Genomic DNA, 19,915 nt, shown 5'->3' with positions numbered 1-19,915 from the left:
CGTCGAGGAGCGGCACTGTGGGACCAACCCGGCAGCACCCCAGCTGCTCTGCCCCAGGTGTCCCCAAGAGCAGCTGGGGTGCTGCCGGGTTGGTTTCGCCGCGCCAAGGGTCGGCGCTACTGGACCAACCTGGCAGCACTCCAGCTGCTCTGCTGCATGCGTCCCTGATTCAGCCACTGCTGAAACTGACCAGCAGCGGCTTAATCAGCGACGCCTGGGGCAGAGCCGGACTATCGGAAGGGGGGGCTATGAGGGGTCTGAGGTGGCATCTCCCCCCATCCCAGACCCCTCATAGCCCCCCTTCCGATAGTCCGGCAAATCTGATAATCCGGCAACCCCTGGGTCCTAAAGGTGCCGGATTATCGGAATTTTACTGTAGTTTGTGGCTCTGATTTATTTTCTTGTTTGTAGGCTTGAACTGAAATGTAGAGTTACTGTAGATTTATCTGGGTCTAAGTCACTTGTTTGTAATATCTACAGGGAAAGGCAAGGGCAGAGGCCGATTAAGACCCGAAGATGAAGAAGAACTAGGAAATGCCAGACCTTCTGCACCCAGCACACTCTTTGACTTCTTAGAGTCAAAAATGGGTACTCTAACAGTAGAAGGTAAGCTGCTGAAATTAAAATGATCTATGAAAGTAAGGTCACAGACCATTGGCAAAATTTTTCTACGTTGCTAAGCATCGTCTTTATAGATATTGAGATTTGTGTCAGATCAGAACATCTGAAACTTCATGTTGTTTGTTTTTCATGTAAGCGTTGTGTTCAGTTGACAATATATATTCATATTTTCTCACTACCACTTGGTTGTCGAGAGATGTTACAAGTTTATTAACAGGAAGAGGTGTATTTGCTTCATGGTCATCTTGGATCTAATGGAAAGTTTTACATTTTTCTTTTTACCACTGTACTGTGTTAGTAGTCATCTCTCCTCCTCTGGCCCCCATGAGAGACCACTCCCCTTTATTACAGCCATGAAAATTTTAAATGATAATGTTCTGAGAGTTTTCTTTCAATTTGTTACTCAGATTAAAGGCAGATGTGCATGTAATAGTATTTGGTTTTAAGTGAATAGGCATGAATCAGGGTGTAATGGGGCCATGAGTTATCTTAATGTAGATCTGTAGCTCCAAACCACTCAAGAGTGTGACCAAGAGAAGGTGAAAGAAATAAAGGTGCCTAGAGTAAGAGACCGGACAATCCCAAAATAATTGTGCTATTTTCTCATGAGAGGGCTAGTTTCTTTTCCTTCTAGGTTCACGGGATTTCAGTTCCTTCCTCTTCAGCCATTCAGTGTGTGAGTCTGTAGGTAGTCCTCTTTCTCTCCTGGTCTACTCTACATGTTTAGGTCAATATAAGATGCCTTTTGTCAACCTAGTTGTGAAAGTACCTTCACTTAAATTTGGCTCCCACTATCATAAGTGCTTCTCTCTGCTGATTTAATAACCTGCCCAATCTCCTGCACATGTTCTCAAGCCCACTGATTACCATTTTGACCTTCCCAGTCTTCAAATCCAGTGCAATGGCAAGATCAAGTATCCTAATCCATGTCCACTCCATTTCACAGTGTGGGATTTAGATCGGCACCTAGACTCCTGAATGGTCAAGTTCCTCCACAGTATAAGGCATTCTTTGAAATAGTAGATAAGAGTTCACTAAACCGTGTTATCAGGCTAAGTGGAGATGCTTTTTATCTTGACCATGTCACAGGTTTTACCAAAAGTGGTAGAGATTCTGTTAACGTAGACAACATTCTATCATTAAAGACATTGGATCATGCCCTCAGCACTTTGAGATTCCACCTAACAGTGATCAGCACTTTCCATACTCCTGTGAAGGATTACCCTGTTTTTTACACACCTTCCAATGGATACATTTTGGAAAAAAGCCACCTAAGAACTTTCCAGTGCCTCCAAGTGATTGTGTCTCAATAGGCTATGAATCTGATAGTCTCAGTATTAACAATCATTCTCTCCCTTTAAACCAGTTGTATTTTGTTCCGGGGCTTATCTCTCTGTAAAGGTCACCCAACTTGTTACTATCAAATTAGTGGGAAGGTTGGGGACCTTGGAGCTATGATGGCAGACACACTATGAAAAATATTCCACTCATCCAAGTTTTTCTTACATCTATAACTGAAATGTTTACCAAAAGAGATCTCCCAGTTTCTTCTTTATCAATCCATTCACTTACTCGTTATCTTACCTAAATCTAACAGATCTGCAGAGGAACATCTTTCAGTGTTCAATGAGCTTTGACCTTTTACCTGCAGAAAATAAAAAGCAATTAGAAAAGCTCCTAGGCAATTTATTGCAATAGCAAAGAGAATCCAGGGACATCTCCAAATGGATTTCCAGCTGCATTAAACTCTTCTATGTGCTTGCAAATCCACCTCCCTGCAGTGGGCTCCCTCCAGTACAGCTGAAGCCAGAAGCATGGCATCCCTTCAGGAAGTGCTTCTCATACGTTTATGTAGAGCAGCCATATGGAGCTTTTTCTACATGTTAACAACTTTCTGTGTCTTGGTCCAGGACTCCATCTCAAATGCTTCTTTAACACTGTGATTCTCTGCATGACCTTTCTGGTCTCATCCTTGCACTCTTCTTAGACTTAAGGACTGCTTGTTAGTCACCCATAATAGAATATAGTAAGGATCGTTACTCAAAGAAGTTATTTACTTGTAAGTGGAGGACCTTCGAAATATGTAGTCTCGATGTGTATTCCACTTCCTGTCTTTCTATATCTCTGTTTTAAATGTGTGGCTAGGTCTAAACTACAACGAAAAGTCAGAAAAAGATATGCAAATTGCGAATCGCAATTTGTGTATCTTTTTCTGCTTTTATTTTGAAAGAGGCTTCTCTGAAATTTGGCCCATCTGCACAGGGCCACATTTTGGACAAATTCCTCTTTCGACAATCCCTTCTTCCTCATACAATGAGGATTACAGGGATGGAAAAAGAACGCGTCCGTTTTTTCAGAAATTGTTTCGAAAAAGCAGACGCATTCCTTGGATGCATCCATGGCTTTTCCAGGATACTGGAGGTATTCTGGAAAAGGTCTGCAGTCTAGACATAGCCTGTTATATTTATTATGAAGAAAGACCTGGAGACATGGTTGATCCACCCTGCTCCGGAAGAGGCAAGTCAGGATGCATGTGTTGACCAGTGAATGCTACTTTGAAATTCTCCAAATCCAGGCATATGGTGTACATGTATAATCCACAGTGAAATACAGAACTTCAGGTTACAGGTGAGTAAAATCCTCTTTCCCTGAAGAAAACCTAATAGCTGCTGATGATTATAAGGTTTCATCAGAAATTGTTAATGAAGATGACTTCAGACTTACGCATTCAGGTCCAGGATGTCAGGGTGTCTTCTCGTTGCCTGATTGATATTCTACCAATGGCAGGTCCATCTAGTATGGCATTGCCAGTCACTAAAATGATGATAATCTATAAAATCACAGAAAAAACAGAGCCCCTCTTCATCGCGTCTCACATCGAAGCATTCAGAGCACAATTACTATGTGCTCTCCAAGGGTTTGATGATTTTTAGAACATAACATAAGAACATTCTCACATCCACCTTCAGGATCACTAGTTATTATAGTGACTATTGAATGGGTGTGTCAGGGGCATCAGGCTGCCACCCTTAGTCAACAGAGGCAGAGAAAGTGGATTTGTTTGTATTTGTTCTGTAATTCTATGGCTTGGCAATAGGTACAAAAAAAGAGTCTTGAAAAATTTTTGGGTAGCTTCCCAAAGAGAGTACTAGAACATCCGTCTCTGAAGCAAAAATCTGGAGTACAGTATCCCATGGCTCTCTGTGGCATTGATGGCCTCAGCCTCCTCTTGGGAAATATAGAGAAACTACACTGAACTGTGTAAGATAGCAGCTTCATTATGCCATGTGATGATGGAATTCTTTGAGCAATTATTTGTATTCTGGCAGTTTTTTTGTGTATGTTGTGTAGTTAACTTATCCTTTGAGACAGTGGCTTCTTAATTGTGACATTCGAGATGTTTGTGGAGTTAATGATTTTGTACTGGGCAGGGTCAATGCAGTGGAGAATCTTCTTTCTGGTAATATTTTTGATTCCTTTATATGTATGTCAAGCATGAGAAGGACTTTGGAGGTTCAGTATTTTCCCTGTATCCTCATAGTTCAGACAGGTATTTATAGTTTCTGCTTTGTCCAAACCTTGTACCTCTGTCAAGAATGACACTCTCAAAGGTCTCTGCTGACATAAGGTGTTGGTATGGGAAAGTCACACAAGATGTGCACTAGTTGGTTTTTTGATTACACATATGCCTTGTAACGTAGTATTTGAACACTGATTGTGGTACCTTAGAGTACGTCTACATTTGCGGACTAGGGATGCAAATGCAGATGAACGAAGTAGCTAATGAAGCCGGGATTTAAATATCCCGCGCTCTGTGAGCATGATCTCGCTGGCACGCTAGTTTGAATCACAGCTGATTCGAACCAAGAAGTGCGCTCCGGGACGCGTTAGTTCTAACCAGAACCCTTGGTTTGAACTAACGGTACTCTTCAAAAAATGAGTAACCAAGAGCTTTGGTTCGAACTAATGTGTTCTGGCGCACACTTCCTGGTTCGAATCAACTGTGATTCGAACTAGCGCGCCAGCGAGATCATGCTAATGGAGCGCGGGATATTTAAATCCCAGCTTCATTAGCTACTTCCTTCATCTGCATTTGCATCCCTGGTCCGAACTAGGAAGCAAATGTAGATGTACCCTTTGAGAACTTGTGTTTTCCCGAAGTAAGACCACATCATACTAAGATCTAGAACAGCGGTTGTCAAACTTTTTGTGCTCTGGAGCCCTTTACATGCGTAAACATTTATGTGGAGCCCTAGCAATGTGTGTTAATTGCGTCAGTTCAAGGCGATGCTCAATTATGCTTTTGATGGCTTTCCAGTTTGTCAACCTCACGGAGCCCCTGGAGATGTCTCACAGAGCCCCAGGGGCTCCATGAAGCACAGTTTGAGAAACACTGATCTAGAAAAACAAATCTGTTTGTGGTTTACTTGATAATAGTTCCTGCTGCCTTTGCTCTGACTTCCTTCTTTATATTTGAGGAGAGCTTTAGTCAGTTTTCTTTTTGAAGGGAGCCTATAGGTTTTCCCTGCAAGAATTTGTTTCACAGTACAGTCACTGTACAAAATCCCCCAAATTAGGGATGTTCGCTGTAAGCATAAGCTTGTGTAGCCGAGTGGAGTATCAACTAGTCGCTGCCCCGCCTCCTCCCTTGCCTCTATAAGGGGTAGCAAAGATGGGGAACAGGAGCTAGTGGGTGAGAGGTATAGGGGAAACTGCTGAGAAGCAATCTCTGCCTACAGCAGACCGAGGCTTGCCATGGGCAGACACTGCTCCAGCAGCAGCCCCTGTCTCTGGGGGTCCCAGCGTGCAACTGGGCCCCATCCGCAGACAGAGGCTGCTGCCACCAAGCAGCCCCATTCATGGTGCCCGGGCTGGCCGCACACAGGAGCAGGTGCTGGAGCAGCCTCTGTTCATGGCAGACAGTGCTTGCTGCCTCAAACAGAGACTGCTGAACTCAGTGCTAGCTGGGACTGAATAGTCCTAGCTCGCACTGGTTTGGGGTGCTGTGCCTCTGTATTTTAAATGTAGTCAGAGCCCAGCGGCTTTTACTACATGTAAAATGCAGAGCTGCAGTGTGAGTGGCTCCCAGAGTTGCTCTGCAGTCCCAGCTCGAGCCGGCTCCTGGAGTTACCCCAACTATGGCTCTGCAGAGGGACCCTTATTGACTAACTGTGTAGACGATACAAATTGTATTGACTACACGATTATCCAGATAACTGCAATTTAACATCCTTACATCAAATCTCAGGACTGTCATAGTCGTCAACAAAAGAAGTAATTGCATATATTGCTGCAAAGAGTATGTGTGTGTAGTTTACTCGGATGTTGAATCCGCTGTCCAAAATATCATAATGGGTCATTATTAGTTGTTGAACAGACTGGTAAAGGCCCAATCTAGTATCACAACATACTTAGAGTTTCTGAAAAGTGTGTGTTCATGTTTTCCAGCTGGCTAAGGAATGTTAACTTGAGTGATTGGTAGGGCTAGGCAAGTCCGACTGGCAGGAAGGATGCACTGGAGGGTCTTTAGTGCCAAATTGAAGGCAAACTGCATTGGAATGTCTAAAATGGGATGCCATGGTGTGTCCTAGGTATATGGATCATTTGAGGGTACCATTTTTTCATCTGAAGTTATGTTCAGTGATTTTTTTTCCACCTCTATTTTTGCACAATAACCAAGTGATGTCAAGATTAGTGACTGTAGAAGTCTCTACAGTGGTGAATTCAGCTGCTGCTTCGTTGAAAACCTTGGACCTTCGTAGGAAAGTAAGTGAGTCATAAAGTCAGGAAGCTCATTCCAAGCAGTGGTTCTTTACTGTTTTGACAAAACTTGAAATTGATGCTTGCCTCATTAATACGCTCCTGATAGCGGACAATAACAGTACCTTTGCCATCTGCTGGATTTTCAAAGAATAACTTATCAGGAGCAAAAAAACCCTAAACGTATGCTTGACAAAGTCTGGGAGAGATGCTACAATGCTTCATTCAGTTCCATGTGGCAAAGAACCTCCCAAAAAACTCTCTTAACTTGAATCAGGAAGTTTCTTTTCATACTTTAGATGTCAGATGAGCACCGATTTTTCTCTCTCAGTCGCACCAAACCATTTCAGAAATTTCAGATAGTTTTTCTGCACTGCAGACACGTCTAAGGGGGGTTCCATAAGTTCTATCTGGATGCTATTAAGATGGAGTTCAGAATTTATTGTTGCTTGCTATGAGGTAGCCCATGTGCTGTCTCCTGGTAGGGTTCTGGCCCACACTGCCAGGTCACACTCAACATACGTATAGTTTTTACAGTACCTAAAATCTTCAGGGCTGTCAATACTTAGATTTTTCAAGCATTGTGTCTCACTCAGTCCACCTTTCTAGATCTGATGCAGCAGTGAGTAGTGCAGTTTTGTCTTCTGTTCTAGACTATTTCAAAGCTCTCTCTGGAACTGCTGCTTGAAGTCATTTGAAGTGGCACTCTCATAAGAACAGTATTTAAAAAAAGGGGGGGAGGGGAAGCATATAAATACACTGTGGAAAGCACTATGGAGGAACATTCATCTGATTCAGTACGGCACTTCCTATGGGAAAAAATTGGGGTACTAAGGAAATCTTGTTATTGAATTTACTGAAGCCCTTGCTGTCTTTTCCTGAAAAGTTATGGGCAAAAGACTATTCGAAAGCAACTGTAACACCTGATTTGAAAAGGGAAAGAGGAGCGATCTCAGTCAGTTAATACTCAAGAAACTTAACTTCTATCCTAGATAAATGTACTTAGCTTAAAGATTGTCTGCATGGGATAAGACTGTGTGAGACGTCAGGGAGTGAAACTCTGGCTCACTAGCTTGCTGCATAGTCATGTCCTGTGTGGACACTACTACAGCTCCCAGAAAGTCTTGGAATATGTGACAGCTATTACAGTTGTAAAGGTGTAGTAAGTCAAAGCATGCTCCAGAATCTTTAGAAGCTCCACACAGATGTTACTGCATAACCAGTTAGTCAGCTGTATATTCACACCCTGGCTTGCTGTGTAGAGGATTCAGGATACTGCCTTATGGGTAATGTCAAAAAGGTCCATATCTGAGAGGACAAAAGACACATTGAAGGGTGGGAGAAAGGAACACCAATTAATAATATATTAAGAGTTTTATATGTATAGATATGTTTGCACTTTTGCTTTTTATCGTACTGGAGACTATGATCCTCATTTTCTATCTAGCGATCATTAAGCAGCTGAGTTCTTTATGGTGGAAAAATGAGAAGGAATTAGAAATAAGCAAAAGACTGAGTGATCTAAGGATATTGGAACCAAGAGTAATATTTAGCATTGCTTTATAAAGAATTAACCATGCTAGGAAGAAATGGATTTTGCCTCCCCCCCCCCCCCCCCCCCCCCGCCCCTAGAATAACAAAATAAAGGATATGAGGGAATACAGATATGATGGATCTGGATTTCATTAAAGTTCTTGATCCCACTTTCCCTAATCTTAATTGAAAAATACATTCAAATTAATGTTAATTGGATAGTGTCATGTGGGATAGCCTTATAGCATTAAGTTTTGGGGGAGGAATGTACTGGATTATCACTGAAATTGATGTTATGGTCAAATTTATATAATGTTTTAATGAAGAAGAATGAACAGTATTTTTCTGAAAGTTGCATATTATACAAAGTTAGGAGGTATTCAAAACCTCAGTGAAGAAAGGAAGATTATATAAAAAAAATCTGAAAGCCTTGTTTATACTAGAAAAAATTAATTGGTTTTACTAAATAAATTTTAAAACAGATCAAATTAAACTGCTGCTAATTAACACTTACTTAAAGGGGTTTAATCCTTACTTACATTGATTTGCCTTGTGTTGATAAATTAACAGAGAAAACTAAACCAATAAAGTAAGGTTAAATCAGGTTTAAATGTGTGTATATTAGAGGTCACAGGAGTTTAGCTGAATCAGTTTCCTAATCTAGTATAGAAAAGGCCATAGAGACTAGCTCTTGGGAAATAAATGAAATTAGATTAAAATGGGGAAAACTATGTAAAGTTTTCCTGATTGACAATTATAAGAATGGATGACAGGTGCTTATGATCACTTATTTAAAATTTACAAGGTACCTCTGATGCTGTTGCTAATATATGGACAAACCTGTAAATGGTAATAGTGCTAGTATTGATTTCTATCAGTAGGTGCAGCTGGGTCAATAGTGTCTCATGGTCAGCGATATTGAAGGCTGCTAAAATGTGAAGGAATCAGCATGAATATTCCCTTTTTGACCATCAAAAATGTTTTTTCATTGTATGTCAAATAGTTTATCTTCATGATTTATTTTTGTCTGATAATTGACATCCTTGATATGAAACAGTTTGGCAGCAGAAGACCTGGGGATTATAGTAGATGAGAAGCTGGATATGAATCAACAGTATACCCTTCTAAGGAGGACCATTGCCATCAGGTCTAGATAAGTGTTTATTCCCCTTTATTCAGTGCTCATGAGGCCTCATCTGGAGTATTGGGTCCAATTCTGGGCCCTCCATTATAGAAAGGATGTGGATGCATGGGAGAGAGTCCAGCGGAGGGCAACAACAATGATTAGGGGACTGGAGCACATGACTTATAAGGAGAGGCTGAGGGATTTGGGCTTGTTTAGTTTACAGAAGAGATGATTTAAGGGGGGGATGTGATGATAGCCTTCAGTTTCCTGAAGGGATGTTCCAAAGAGGATTGAAAGGGGCTTTTCTCAGTAGTGACAGATGATATAACGGGGGGCAATGGTCTCAAATTGTGGTGGGGGGAGGTCTAGGTTGGACATTAGGAAAAACTACTTTACTTGGAGAGTGGTGAAACACCGGAATGGGTTACTGAGGGAGGTGGTAGAATCTCCATCCCTAGAAGTTTTTAAGTCCCAGCTTGACAAAGCCCTGGCTTGAATGTTTTAGTTGGGGTTGGTCCTGCTTTGGGCAGGGAGTTGGCCGTGCTGACGTCGTGAGGTCTCTTCCCACTCGTGATTCTATGAAACTCTAATTTTATAATTTTGTTTGCTTGTGGTTTACAGTGTATTGCTTGAATAACAAGATTTGCTGTTTCTTGTGGAGGTTATAGAAAATCACATTCAGGAAGTTGAGCTGTAGAAGAAAGCAGTCTAGTTTTAGACTCCTGTGCTCACTGGTCACTGCAGAATAGTGTCCCTCCAAACTGCCCCACCCCTTTCCATGTTATGGTAAGCAGTCCCATTCTAGGCACTTGATGTTTTCCTGGCACAACCAGAGCCTAACCTTGCTTAAAATAGGAGAAGAGAAAGCTGCATACCGATCTGGAGGTTCTAGCTCTTCTAGGAGGAGTTCTTGAACAAATGGACTCAAGGACAGACAGACACACAGATGCCTGTTTCTGAAATGTAATATCCCTTTGCTGTGGCTAGAAATGAAATTATACACATTATATTGTCTTTTCTATAGTAATATTTACAATTTTGGATACATTTATGGCATGTGTCCCAAATTAAGGCAGTAAAAGTTGAAGGGTGAACGTTTTATGTAAGACTGGGAGAAATTTAAAGTAACATTTGGAAATAATCCCTAAACTTGGCATACTTTAACACCCATAAACCTGGAAATAGATTAATAACAGAATTAATTAACTGTCATCTTTTCAAAGAATACAGAGACTCAGAGAATCATAGTCATTTGCAAAGTGTGTTTTTGCAACCTAGTATGCAGGACCTTTTAAAAATATCATCCTTGGTAAGTTAACCATTCAGCTTGTGATTGTGAAAAGGAAACTATGAGTTCAGCATAACATGGAGTCATGACATTCCTCAGTACACACTGGCCAAAGAGTAGAGAAAAACCAGTGATACTAGTGTAATGCCAACAGGCAGAAACAAACCTGGGACTCTGGAGCTTAGTGAATGAACTAAAAGCCAGATGGCTGTCAGCTAAGGCTGTAAAAGAAACTCATTCTCTCTCTTTAAGTGGTCTAGGTGCCACTAAGTGGGACAGTGTACCACATGCAGCAGGTATGCAGATTACACTAGCAGATGTCTTCACTTCTGGATTTTAGAGGTAAATTGTCTTGCATTTGTGTGATTTCTTTTTATTTAGCATTTATGTACAATAATTATCTTTAACTTTTTACCTTTTTTTCTTAAACACAAGGAATAAACTAGAGGTAGTTTTCTACCAATTTTTACCCAAAACCTCAAATTCCCTGTTGAGGGAAAATGACACATTTCCTAGCATGTCATACAGCTCTTTGTAATACATGTTTACATTTTTGCTTTTAGTGACATCTAGTATATTTTAATGGGATAAAATTTTTTGACAGATGGCCTGAGTTCATGTACTGTTCAGAAAATCTTTTGAGAGGCTGCAGTGACTAAATTTTGCATAATTTTTGTGATGCCGAATCATTTCTCTCAGCTGTTGAAACTGGAATAATTGTCAAAGCAGTTCTCAGTATTGCCAGATCCATAGACACCTAGTGCTTATGCAGTCTTTGTAAGAATGACTAAGTTCTAGACCAGATCTTTGGTTCAAAGTACTTAATGGAGTCCATTGCAAGTGTATATTATTCTGCATATATATCAGTCTGATGGCCCAAACTTTTGGGATTATTGAGGAAAGTGATCAGCGCAATTCATTGAAAAGGACAAAAATAGAAAAAATAGAAGACTTTTTAGAAGAGACTTAAAAAAACAATGGATAGTCCTGCAGCATCTTAATCTATGTCTAAACTATACCTCCCTGTCGGCAGAGGGATGTAAATTAGGTGTATCGAAAGTACAAATGAAGCCGGGATTTAAATATCCCGCACTTCATTTGCATAACGTTGGCTGCCGATTTTTTTTCCAAACAGGGCTTTTCAAAAAAAAAAAGGCAGTTTTTAGACGGGGCATTTTCGACAGAAATACCTCATTTCAAAAGAGTACAGGCTTACAGGATCTTTCTAAACGGGGCATTTCTGTTGAAAATGCCCCGTCTAAATGGACGGGTTTTTTCGAAAAGCCCTGTTTTGAAGAAAAAAAGCAGTGGCTGCCATTATGCAAATGATGCACAGGATATTTAAATCCCAGCTTCATTTGCATTTTGATATGTCTAATTTACATCCCTCTGCCTACAGAGGGGTGGGTGTAGTTTAGACATAGCCTCAGAGACAAAATGTAGATGGTACCATGAGCTTTCATGGGCAAAACAGCTGAAGAAGTGGGTTGTGCCTACAAAAGCTCATGATATTTTTTGTTAGTCTATAAGATGCTGCAGGACTATTAAATGTTGTTTAAGTTTTTTTCAGTTACACATTAACATGGCTACCCCTCTGAAACTTTAAGAAATTATTATATAGCCAAAAATCCACAATGATACTAGTAGGAAAGAAGATAACTTTAGTTAAAAGGACATTTTGGTTCACCTATGTTGTAAAAGCAACAGTTAGAAATATAAAAGCAATATATAACAAATGTTAAAAAGAGGAAAATGATATGAATTAAAACTCACTGCAAGTTGTCCTTTCTGCTTCCTAAGCATATGTTCTTTAGGTGTCAATCATCAACTGAAATACAAAGCCTGCATTGACATCATTGTGCAAGCTTTTGTCAGTTTTTAATTCCTTTCCTATCATCTCTCTTGATAATCCTCTTAATTTTGGCTGGAGTTTCAAATATGATTCTAAATGTATTCATGAACTTAGAGGTCAGAATAAGCCTACTGTACTTACTATGTTGGTTGGATTTTCTAATTTTTTTGTCTGTGGAGGTGGCTTTGTAGTATGTTTGGAGAGTAGGAAATGTATTCCAGACATCTTTTTTGCATCTCATTGCATTCCATATATACAAGATTTTGCCAGTTGTTACCTGTGTAGGCACAGGGCTTTTTCTTAATCTTGGAAGATGAATTATAGAAACCTAGAACTTGTCAAAGAACTACTGCAAACAGTTGGAAGTGTAACATTGTGCCTCTCCACTACAGCAAGGAATAGTCTGCAATATCCGTGGTCCTGGATAAGAGATTTTGCCATATCAGGCAAGGTCTTTCTGTCTCCCTTTTTGTGCCCCTTCACCACTTGCCCTTTCCAGCCCTGACTTTGCTACTGGTTGGAGGCTGGCTCCCCCCTTGCTGGGCAGCCCTCCTGCCACGCACGGAGCTTCTTGTCCTCACTGGGCTGTCTGGCATGGAGGTTGCAGGACAAGAGAGTTCCAGTGGATGGCTGGTGGCCAGGAGTCCTGGGCTGTTAGGAAGCCCTGTGCACAGCCATGGGGGAATCAACCATTGACCAGTAGCAAAGCCAGGGCTGGGAGGGGCTACTGGCGGGTGGATTCCAAGGGTCCCAGACCAGGGAGGTCCAATCTGTAGTGAATTAATATACTGGCAGCTTCTCTGGGAATTTTCCTAAGTGTGGTGGATTGTCCATCAAATGCAAAAGAAATCTAGTTGCTCTTCAGTTTTGGCTAACCTGATTATCTTCAGTAAACCCCAAAAGTATCTGCCATTCCATTAGCTGTGCAGTTATTGTGATGGATGATCTCCATAAAGAAATAATTGTTTGGAATATGATGACACGGTTATCAATGTCCTAAGGCATGTGGTCAATATTAGAGGTTTTCTGAGATCATGGACTCAGATCTCATTACGGTGAATGTTACTGTGTTCTGTATGTTGAAATCACTTTTAATTATTTACTGAAATTATTCAATAGTGACTAAATACAAAACTAAAAGGAAATTTTGGTTAAATGGAATCTCTCAAAATACTTCTAAACTGTATGTTAATCATTTTAAAAGAAAGTATAATGTATACGATGCAGAGAGAAAAAAGTTTAAAGGAAGTGAATGTTTTGTTTTCTGGGAGAAGTAAACTCATTTTTCACCTCTTTGAGTAGTGTGTAATTGTCAGTTTCTAATTACATCATAAAACATCATACTCTTGTTTTTTTAGAGTAACAAAGATTAAAACATCGTACTTTGTAGCATTAATTTAGTCTTCGAGGAGTATCCCTGTGGGTGCTCCACCTTAGGGCTCATCTAGACTACATCCCACTTTCGAAAGAGGGATGTAAATGAAGCACTTCGAAAGCGCAAATGAAGCGGGGATTTAAATATCTCGCACTTCATTGCATAATCACGTCCCAACATGTAGCCAGACAGGAACCTCCCTGGTAACATCCATTTTTGCTTCCCTGGAGCATACAGGGCACACAGAGCAGAAGGCCCAGGCTGTGTGACCGTGAATGGCTGTAAACAGAGATACGCCAATTGCTGACCAAGAGGCTGCCAAGGAGTGCCCTTGACTTAACCCATATTGATACGAACACACAGCTGTCCGCGGGGGGAGGAATCTCTCGCCCAGTAAAAAAATGTCTAATACTCACAATTTAGTTACCTCTCTTGCAAGTGTAAATTAACTTGAAACTTGCTTGTAAGAACTGGCGCCACAAAACGGACCAGTACAATTTGGCATCTTAAGATAAGAAAGAGGATACGGGCCCCCAGGGGTATAAAGATGGGTCCAGCAGCACATTTTCTCTGAGTGTCAATCTACCATCTATCTGCTGGTCGGGTTAGGTGTTTGACTTCCCAAGGTTCCAAGGGGACGCCCACCTCGTATTCGTCTTTCCTAGGAATTGAGAGACCAGCCCTGGCCTGACATGCTGGAGTCAAGAGGCACAGAAAGGGGTAAAAATTGTACCTGGATGTGGTCCTTTGTCTTAAGTGTACACACAAACTTAGAGCTCTTCAAAGATTAAGCTGTCACTTGGTATCATTATTTCTATTTTCTATCTTTATTTTCTTTGTAACCATTTTTTAAAATCTATATTTGCTAACAGTTAAGAAATAGAGCAATAGCCATTGTAACATATAATTTATAAGCTTCTTTATTAAACCTGTAACTGTTTAAGTTTTTAACCTGACTCCTTCAGTTGCTGTAACAGAACCAAGCACAATTTAAAAGAACTTCAGCCGGTCATAAGGGACAGGTATAGGAAGATCTTGGGCGTTTGGATCTGTGTCACTCCCAGGTGACAGGTCCATTGGGGCACCTGTCAGTCTTTCCCAGGCTGCCCGCTGCGAAGAGATTTTTGCATCCTAGCAGCTAAAATCTGAGGTGTAATAAGCTCTTCCTATAAAGGGGCGTCTGTTGGCCTGCTGGCTACCCTCTGCGACGGGACCCGAGTCCTAGCAGTAAAGACACGGATGTTAAACCTTTTCTCTGAAAAACACACACACACCCCCACCCCCACCCCCACCCCCACCCACGCCTCTGATGCGGTTCTGTCGGGAGGAAAAAAACCCTCTTTCAAAAGATCCCGTACTCCTGTGGTGTTGGTTGGAACCCGCAGTGTGCTCTGCAGATTTTTTTTCCTCAGAGAGACAGCTAGTCTTAGTCTTTTCTTTTACTTAGACTTTTTAATTATATTTTTACCATAATCTTTACAATTCTTCAAAAAAAAGAAGACGACGACCGAGTGTCTTCCTCAGACACGGAGACAAGCGCGGGCTCCACGCCTCACATGTCCCCTCAGGGAACTTCTCTTTCCTGTGCTAAGGAGTTTCTTTCCCTCAGCTTTTTCCTCAGCCTCCTCGCATACGGCTGAGAGAGATGTTTTCAGTTTTAAAAGAATGTTCTCTCTAACAATCTTTTGTGTAGCATTCTCCCAAGTGGGGGCTCTGTTTTAAACACTGTTTTTTCGTCACGAGCTGTCAATCTCGCTGTCAGACTAGCACTCTCAGTGCATATATTGTCTGGACAAATACAGCGCAGTTCACTGTCATCAGTGAAAATTAGGCAGCGGGGATTAGGAGAGCTAGAGGGTTTTCATTTCAATTTGATCGCCCTCAGATACTCCCTTAGAACAGAATCAGACCCTAGTCACCAGCGGCAATGTTGGATAAGGCAGTTCCCCCTACTTCAGCTGCTAGCTCTGCCTTTTCCAAACAGAAGAGAGCACGTGCAGCAGCAAACAGGGAATCCCCTTCACATAAGAAAGGGTGATCCCTGAATCCTAAGCCAGCTCCCATCTCCCACTGGGGCTCTGGATAAGTGCTTACCAAGGCAGCATTCACTCACAGTGCCCCAAGGGTCTAAGGACCTGGCTAATGTTTGTAAACATGCTGATAAGCCCAAGCCTGTCACAGCTGAACATCACAGGGCTATAACAGCATCGTCGGTCTTACCGACACCCAGCAGTGCTGCACAGAAAAGCAGTGCAGGGACCAGAGTGCTGTTACCGCTTCCAGCACCTGTGCCATCCTCTCTGCTGGCAAAGCCAAAGCATACACTGGAACAATATTCTTTACCACCTGTCCCTCTTTTTAGTCTTACACGTTCACAGACGATTCTATTATCTCTTCAGTGCCCGCGACACCCTTGTTCGGCACTGATTCCATCCCTCATTACAAGGGTTTTTCAGTGTCTGTGCCTGGCACTTCCATATCTCCGTTCTCTGGTGAGGAAGAATCAGGCTTCCATCATGACCTCAACTCCTCCCAGACACTCTACACCAAGGTGCAATACCCTCACTCACCTTACCGCATTGGCTACCACCGTCTATGCCAGTGCCCCCAAGGGCTCAGTAGCAACAGCATCACTATGTTGCCCAGCTCCAATCTGGGCCTACAGCAACTGTGTCCCTTGACATCTCAAAGGACCGGACAGATTTCGATCAGCCACTAAGTTACAAGCAATCTACCACTTCCTCTCACTCACTTACACAGATCTCTCCTTCCTCCCCAGGGGACACACTCATGCCTCCACAAGCCCTGTCGGGATGATTTTAAGGTCTTCCAAGACCTCTTTAAGACGGTAGCTGAGGTCCTCGAGGTCTCGTTAACCACACTGCCAGAGACCCAGCATAAACTTATGAGCATCCACGAGGCTCTCTCTCTCCATGGACCCAGCCAAGCAACTTTGGCAAACACCTGCCACCATTCACCCAGTGAGCAAGAGGGCAGATAGGAAATACAGAATTGCTCCTCGGGGTGCAACATAATATTTTTATTCTCACATCCCTCTCCCAATTCCATAGTAATTGAAGCAGTGAATCTGAGGAGCAAGCAAAACGTTTCCAAATCCACCCCTCCGGATAGAGTGGAAACGTCTGGATATTATGGGCAACTGGTCATATTCCTCTGCCCCCCTACAGCTACATATTGCTAATTACATCATGATGCTATCAAAATACACTCATCACATATTTCAGCAAATTTCAGACTACTCAATTCCTCTCTGAGGAAAAAATGGAACAAATGAGAGCAAATACTAACAGCGGTCTCTTGATAGCCAGAAAAGCCCTCCAAGCTGCTTTGGGCTCAGCTGACACAGCTTCATGAGCCCTGGCCATCTCTATGGTGATGAGAAGAGCCTCCTGGCTCCACCTCTGGTTTCCGAAAGGAGGTCCAGATGAAGCTTGAAGACTTTTCTTTCGACAGCCCGAAGCTCTTCGCTGATGGCACAGATGCTTCTTTACACTCCTGCAAAGACTCCAGGGCCACACTTAAAATGCTGGGCATCCAGGCTTCGGCACCAAAAAGCAAACAAAACAAACCTTACATTCAAAGATACAGACATTCACTCTTTGGTAATTCTCAAAGACAATACGATCCTAGAAAGCTCCAGCATCAGGGGAGAAGGTGACAGCCAGTCAACCAACCCACTCCATCTCAATCCTCTAACTCTAGGCAAGCACTTTGATGATCTGGTCGAGAGCCATTAGTCATCTTCCCTCATCCGAGTTTCTGATCATCCTACTATCCAACCAGAGATTAGCACCGTTTTACCATCAGTGGTGCTTCGTAATGACAGACAAATTGGTTCTAGATGTGATAAAGTTCTGGTACTGCATCCCCCTTCCTGTCTCCTCCCAAAACCCAGCCACCCACTCCGTCTCTTTTTAGGGACCCATCTCACAATTCTGTGTCAAGAGATCAACCACTTGATCCATATCAATGCAGTAGAATGGGTTGCACAACAGTATCAAAATACCTGCTTCTTCTCCTGATCTTTTCTCAGAGAGAAGAAGTCAGGGGGCTGGAGACCCTTTCTCAATCTCAGGGCTCTCAGCAGATATAGCCTGTACCAATGCTTCACAATGGTTACCCTCTCCACCCTCATATTTTCCCTCAACAAAAATGACTGGCTGGCGACTCTCTACCTCCGATATGCATACTTCCATGTGTCCATACACCTTGCGCCCAGGAGGTACATAAGATTCACAGCAGGGGGACAACATTTCCAGTATACAGTACTACCTTTCGACCTATCCATGGCACCTACGGTCTTTTCCAAGGTCTTGGCAGTTGTGAAGAAAGGGAGTATCAATATACCCATATCTCTACATCTGCCTTATAAAGGGCAAGTTGTTCCATAAAACTTAGGACTGAGTCATGATCACCATGGCCCTATTCTGTGCACTTAGCCTCCAAATCAACCTATCCCAATGTCAGCTCCAGCTAACCCAAATCCTCGAGTTTATAGGAGCTCAATTCGATTGCATCCGTGCTATTGCATCCTTACCCCATCAGAGGTTCTTCACAATATTACCACTAGTACAGCTTCACACCACGGCCCCACAACTTCATCAGGGCATGCCTCCAGCTACTAGGCCATATGGCAGCAGCGACAACAGTTGTCCTGCATGCCAGATTATACATCAGGCCTCTACAACACTGGCTAAGTGTACAGACCTTGAATACACAGCCTGCACAAACTGGTTTCACTTTCAAACATGGTCAAACGCTCACTCCAATAGTAGTCACAGGAGCAAAACGTGCGCTGGTGTCCCCTTCAACAGGCAAGCCCCATAGTTCACCATCATCACAGACGCATCGCAACACCACCTGGGTACCTTCACCACACAGAGACCACGATGCACATCAACTCTGAGCAGTATACTACACCTTCCAGCGTTTTGTGAAATGTATTTCCAACTCCACAGTGCAGATCTTTACGGACAACCAAACTGCAATGTTCTACATAAGCAGGCAGGGATGAGTGAGGTCCTATCCCTTCTGCAGAGAGGCAGTCCAGTTATGGACTTGGTGCAGTGCTCAAAATATAATGTTAATTGCCTCACATCTTTTCGGCAAACACAACATAACCACAGACAACCTCAGCAAGAAATGCCCTGTGAACCACAAATGGAAACGAGACCCCACCATTTTGCATCAGATCTTTACACAATGGGGCTTCCCGCAGATCGACTTGTTTGCCACCAGTGGCAACAAAAAGTATCCACGCTACTGTTCGTGTGCACGCATTGGAACACAGTCCCTAGGGGACACATTCACCATTTACAGGGGGACGACCCTCTTATACACTTTCCGCCACTGCCACTTCTCCTAAGGTGCGCTTAGAAATGCCAATGTCATACTGATAGCGCCGGACTGGCCGAGGCAAATGTGGTATACTTACCTACTGCAAATGTCAGCTGATCGCCCATGGCATCTCTCACGGATCCCACACCTCTTCACTCAATGTCCTGATCGCCTTCAGCATCCTCCTCTCCACACCCTGAATTGTTAGGCATGGCTCCTCAATGGCTCACTTCACTAGAAACAGAATGCACAGATGAGGTCCAACAGATCCTCCTTAGCAGTCAGAGAAAATCCACTCGGAAAACCTACCTGTACAAGTGGCGACGATTCTCCATCTGGTCTCACTTCCACAATTTCGACCCTTCTTCCCCTCCATTGCCCACAGTCCTGCAATATATAATTGAACTGAAGAACTCGGGACTTTCACTCAGTTCCCTGAAGGTTCACCTCTCTGCCATAACCATTTTACACCAGCCAATAGACAAGTCGCTATTCACACATTGCGCTACCAAAAAGCTCCTCGAAGGATTGCAAACATTTATCCAGCAATCAAGCCTCCGACTCCTGCCTGGGGCCTCAATTTAGTTCTGAGGGCCTTAACTCAAAGCGTTTGAGCCTATGGTGACCTGCTCTGTGCTTCACTTTTCCATGAAGGTGGCTATAGTAGTGGCAATAACATCCGCCAGGAGAGTTAGTGAAATTGCAGCTCTCATGGCAGACACACCTTTCACCACCTTCTGTAAGGACAAGGTAATCCTCCAACCTCACCCTATGTTCCTGCCAAAGGTGCCCTCTCCTTTCCACTGTAACGAACCTATTAACTTACCAGTCTTTTTTCCCAAACCTCATGCTAACCAGATGGAAGCCACACTTCATACTCTTGATTTACGGAGGGCCATTTCATTCTACCTGGAAAAAATGAAGCAAATTCAGAAAACAGACAGGTTATTCTTATCAATCACAGAATGATCCCAGGGACTCCCCATCTCTTCCCAGAGGATC

The 19,915-nt window shown here is 42.7% G+C and overlaps 1 protein-coding gene across 12 annotated transcripts in view; it reads left to right on the top strand.

Annotated features, from left to right (window-relative positions):
• The window catches only part of TDRD3 (tudor domain containing 3), a 220,080-nt gene that overhangs the window by 132,649 nt on the left and 67,516 nt on the right, over nucleotides 1-19,915 (top strand). For all 12 annotated transcript variants that reach the window (XR_012900634.2, XR_012900632.2, XR_012900626.2 and 9 more), the window contains one exon: nucleotides 481-606. Coding sequence is in view for 2 of the 12 variants with exons in the window: in XM_075918923.2 (XP_075775038.1) it covers nucleotides 481-606 (126 nt within the window). In the remaining 10 variants the exon portion in view is untranslated. The remainder of the gene's footprint in view (nucleotides 1-480; nucleotides 607-19,915) is intronic.

The sequence above is a fragment of the Pelodiscus sinensis genome, chromosome 1, assembly GCF_052426305.1.
Source record: "Pelodiscus sinensis isolate ZL-2025 chromosome 1, ASM5242630v1, whole genome shotgun sequence".
NCBI classification, from domain to species: Eukaryota; Metazoa; Chordata; order Testudines; family Trionychidae; genus Pelodiscus; species Pelodiscus sinensis.
This window is presented reverse-complemented; position numbering and strand designations above follow the sequence as displayed.